General features: G+C 29.8%; 1 protein-coding gene across 2 annotated transcripts; it reads left to right on the top strand.

Moving 5' to 3' along the window:
* On the top strand, window positions 1-4,303 carry LOC137814209 (uncharacterized). Of its 2 annotated transcripts, none has more exons than XM_090303060.1 (5): window positions 1-201; window positions 490-561; window positions 1,749-1,908; window positions 3,746-3,835; window positions 3,919-4,050. In XM_090303060.1, exons 1-5 carry the CDS (start codon window positions 103-105, stop codon window positions 3,927-3,929), a joined length of 432 nt encoding a protein of 143 aa, XP_090159186.1. In that variant the 5' UTR covers window positions 1-102; the 3' UTR covers window positions 3,930-4,050. The 2 variants fall into 2 exon arrangements, with proteins under 2 accessions (XP_090159186.1, XP_068472905.1); XM_068616804.2 differs by having other exon boundaries at window positions 2-201; window positions 3,940-4,303.

The raw sequence follows: 4,303 nt of genomic DNA, 5'->3' as shown, positions 1-4,303 counted from the left end.
CAGGTCGGAAGTTGGAGTTTAAAAAGCTTCTCTCCCTCTCTCACGTTCCAGAGCAAGGTTCCTCAAAATCACCATCACTGTAATCTTTTCTCTGTTCCTCTCATGGCTTCTCTTCATGATGATGGTGAAGTTGGTTTTGAAGAAGGAAAGCTCTTGCTACCTTCAAATGTTCTGGACGAGGCATGTGACTCCTACAACAAGGTTAGTACTAATAGTACCTTAGTTTCCCTTTTTTTTTCTTTCATCATTTTGTTTCCTTCAACACCACTTTCTCTACCTGTTCCAATTCCAAACAAGCAACTGGGTCGATTCATTATAATTTGAGATTCTTTTCTCTCCACATTTCAGGGTTAACATATAGTTTGGCTATATTTGATTGAACTGATATGATGCATTTGGCTTCTCTGATTGGATTTGATGCAATGATTTAATAAACACCAACATATTATTCTTCGACTAATTATTAGTGTTGTCTGAACTTTCATACAGATTCATACGAGGAGCCACCAGAAACATCAGCGACCAGGTTACTACAGATATCAAAGGGAAACACAGTCACAGGTACTATTCTGTCTAATTCTATTAATCACTCTCTCTGCCTCTGGTTGTTGTAGCAAACAAAAAGATGCAATATTTCTGTATTTGGTAGGTAGAATATAAAGGATATATCCTTCTAGTTAGGTTTAGGTATTAATCAGGGTGCAGTTTTGGTAAAACGCACTTTTAAAGATAGATATATGAGATGACAGAATTCCAAAAATGAGTTTGGCACTTTAATAAAAAGTGAAACTACCAAACAAGAATGTAAAAGTAGTTTTATTTAATCATTATGTGCACGTCTTGCTAAGGTTTAAATTTGACACATGTATGACTTTCACTTTAGTATAAGGAATAAAAGATGTGCTTTTTCACTTGAACTATTATTCCTTTGCACCTCTGTTTTCTTTTGAAACAAAAATGCATGCTTCTGATATATAGATATTCCTGGTCTTTTTGCTTTGTTAAATTTGTATTTTGTCCCAGTCTTTTGGGTAACATTCTTTTGAGTTGAGAACAACAAAAGACCAGAAATAAAGGGATGGAAGTTAACGTGCCAATTGAAAATGGTCTCAATCTGCTAGTGAGTCTGGTTTTATTTTAAAAATTGAAAAGGTGAACACATCCATATATACTATATATATTAAACAAAACTATGCTTAAGTAGATAAGTTTCACAGGCTTATTAGAAAAGTTCCAAAGCCTGAAACATGAAATTAGACATGTCATGACGCATGCCTTGGTTGGTCACATGCATTCATAATCCACTGCAGTGACATAAGAAAGAATGGTTTAAAATAAAGAGGGTGTAAGGTCAGGGTTTTTTAGTTGTTGCCACAGAGGCTCTCTGAATAAGATGCTGGATTCTTTATTTATTTTTTGAGAAAAAATGAAATGTTTAAGGCGTTGAAACTTTCATCTGTTATTCACTCAAACATTTTAATTCCTTAACCAATGAACCAAGTGCCTTAAAAAAATTGGTGGAGTGTTTAATTGTAACTTCTCCTGTGTCAATGTCTGGTATATTGGGTGGGAATTCTGCTATAAATAGGCATATAGCAATTAATGAATACGGCGGAGACAAAGTGAAATATTATTGTTATGTATTTAATGCAGTTGCTTATGGATACAGACTTTATTTGGTGAATGGTTTAATTGTTTATTTACCATTTCCATGCATCTGAAATTAAAATATGTTATGTTCACTTCAGTGCTCAAAACTCAGTGCAAGATCAGCATATCAAAGGCCTAAACATGCCACAGGTGGGCCTGGAATGCAAGCTGTTTTCTTAGTTTCGGGGCAAGGATCATGTGGTGGTACTGGGGTGTTCTTACCCCAAAAAGCAGGCACAAAATCAACTAGAAAACCAGGTTTGCATTTGAAATTCAATTGTAGTTTAAAACTTGTGTTTATAGTACCATATCGAGTAAAAATTTCACAAAGGTCAACCTTTTATACAAGCTCATCATGATGCAACTAACCAAATTAACTCATTCACTCTCTGGTACTAAAATAATCATCCTAAATCGTGCACAAACTTGGTAGATTACTTTTCAAAAAGAGAATATTTGTGAAAAAGTAAAACTTGGGTAGGAATAATTTTGTGAAAAAGTGTGAATTGGAATCAATTTTCAATTCCTGAATTTAAAAAATAAAAAATAAAAAGATAACATTAAAACTTAAAAAATGTTTCAATTTACTTCTTTAGAGTTTAGTCAAGACTTGTGACATGTTATTAATCTAACTTTTAACTTAATCATTTAATTTCATATTAACTTTTAACTTAATCATTTAATTTTATATTAATCTTTAAAATACTTTTAAATTTTATTTCAAGTCTCGGTGTTGTAAATTCAACCTAAACTAAAAATTAAAATATTTTATTGTATATAAATAAGTACAAATCTCACTTCATGAACCGGTATTATAAGATTAAGTTAAGCTTAAATTTCATACATTTTATTAATAAATGATTACTAAAAGTATTGTCCTACTTTCATTTCTATTTTACATTTTTATGTCACACACTTTATGATTCATCTTAATTTCCTATTATATTCATCTTTATATTTAAATACTCAAAATCAAATATAAACTTTAAAATATGTTTTTAAATACAATAAGAGCTCAATAACATGTTCCATAAAGTTTATAACATATAAATTAATAAACTGATTTAGATTAAATATTTGGTTTGAACCCTTATTAATATCTTATTGGATTTAGTTCATAACTACTACTACGTAATTACTCATAAACTAGTTTAACATTTTTTTAGTTATATACACAACATAAGATCTATTATACAATTTTCTTAAAATTTTAACGTTGAGTGAACAAAATATAATAATTTCATAGCATAAAAAATAATATCACTGCATTCACTTTCATATTATTATATATAAAAATCAAAATAATAATAATGTCAAAGGGCAACTCAAACTCTCAAGCCTTAAGTTTGAGACTCAACTCTTTGAGGTTTATTTAAAATTTAAATAGTAACACCTTGATTAAAAGATGAACAATAATAACGTTAAGACGAACTATAAGGTATTTAAAAAAAGTAAAAAAGAATGAGAAATGAAAATGGAGGGGACAATGATGTTTAATACTTTTATATATCAAAATAAGAAGTTAAGTTCAAAAAATAAATTAAAAATAGCGTGTTATATAACATCATAGTCTTGTAAGCTTTAATTTTTTAAGAACGACCTTCATTTTGATTGATCCAATTAACTACAGGGTCACATATCAATTGCACAGGGTCACGATGCACATAAATATAGACAATGTATTACATAGTTATAAGTGTTAACTTCAACATATTAAATTTAAATACTAGGACCAGATTGAAATATATATTTTTTATTTATTTTTAAGGATGTTTTAGTAATCTTTTATTGAAGGATTATAATGACATAGGGAAGAAATTAGTTAGTTGTAAAAAAATTAATTATAAATGCACTCTTGATTTATCTTCTCTCTTGGGCATTACTATTTTTAAAATTAATTTGAACAGAAACATTTCATGTGAATAAACATATCCGATATGGTTATTTAGTCATCAAATAATTTTCAACAGGCCGTTTTTTGAGTAAAGCTAATATTTTGATTTTAATTTTTGCCATACAATTTTGTCTAGTTTTGATGAAAATCCACAAAATTAGAATTTACATTAAATTAAGTTACCTTACGATTGTTTTGCAGCATGTGCTCCTGTCCTCCTTCCAGCTCGAGTAGTTCAAGCTCTAAATCTAAAAGTGCACCAATTAGGCATGCAGATTTCACCTTCTCAAGGTCTCATATCTAACCCTAATTATTTAATAAAAATATATATTACATACAATTTTTCCCCTAAATTTTACAATATAAAAGGAAAGTTCTGTTGTAATGCTATGCAGGTCCCAAATGTGGCCAAAGAAAAGGAGAAGTATACAGAAGAAGCAGTGAGTCAACAAAGAAGAAAAATTATGAAAAAGAGGGTATGAAGCATTGCAGTGTTATTTCTCAGAGTCAAACTTCTTCTCCTGATATATTTCTGCCAAAGGAATGGACATACTAAGCAGTTTTTCATTTCATTAATGCAAGCCAAAAACACACACACACACAGAAGGAACTGATCTTGTAAATGCTTTAGAAACAAAAGCATCATAAATCCGGGTGTTAATACATTTTTTGTGCTGCTGTTATGTTAATTATAGAAGCTCTGATCATGAAATCATTGTTTATTTATAATAAATGAAAAAGGCACAAAGGTTCCGGTTA

The sequence above is a fragment of the Phaseolus vulgaris genome, chromosome 1 (genome assembly GCF_051622355.1).
Source record: "Phaseolus vulgaris cultivar YP4 chromosome 1, ASM5162235v1, whole genome shotgun sequence".
In the NCBI taxonomy this organism is placed as follows: domain Eukaryota; kingdom Viridiplantae; phylum Streptophyta; class Magnoliopsida; order Fabales; family Fabaceae; genus Phaseolus; species Phaseolus vulgaris.
This window is presented reverse-complemented; position numbering and strand designations above follow the sequence as displayed.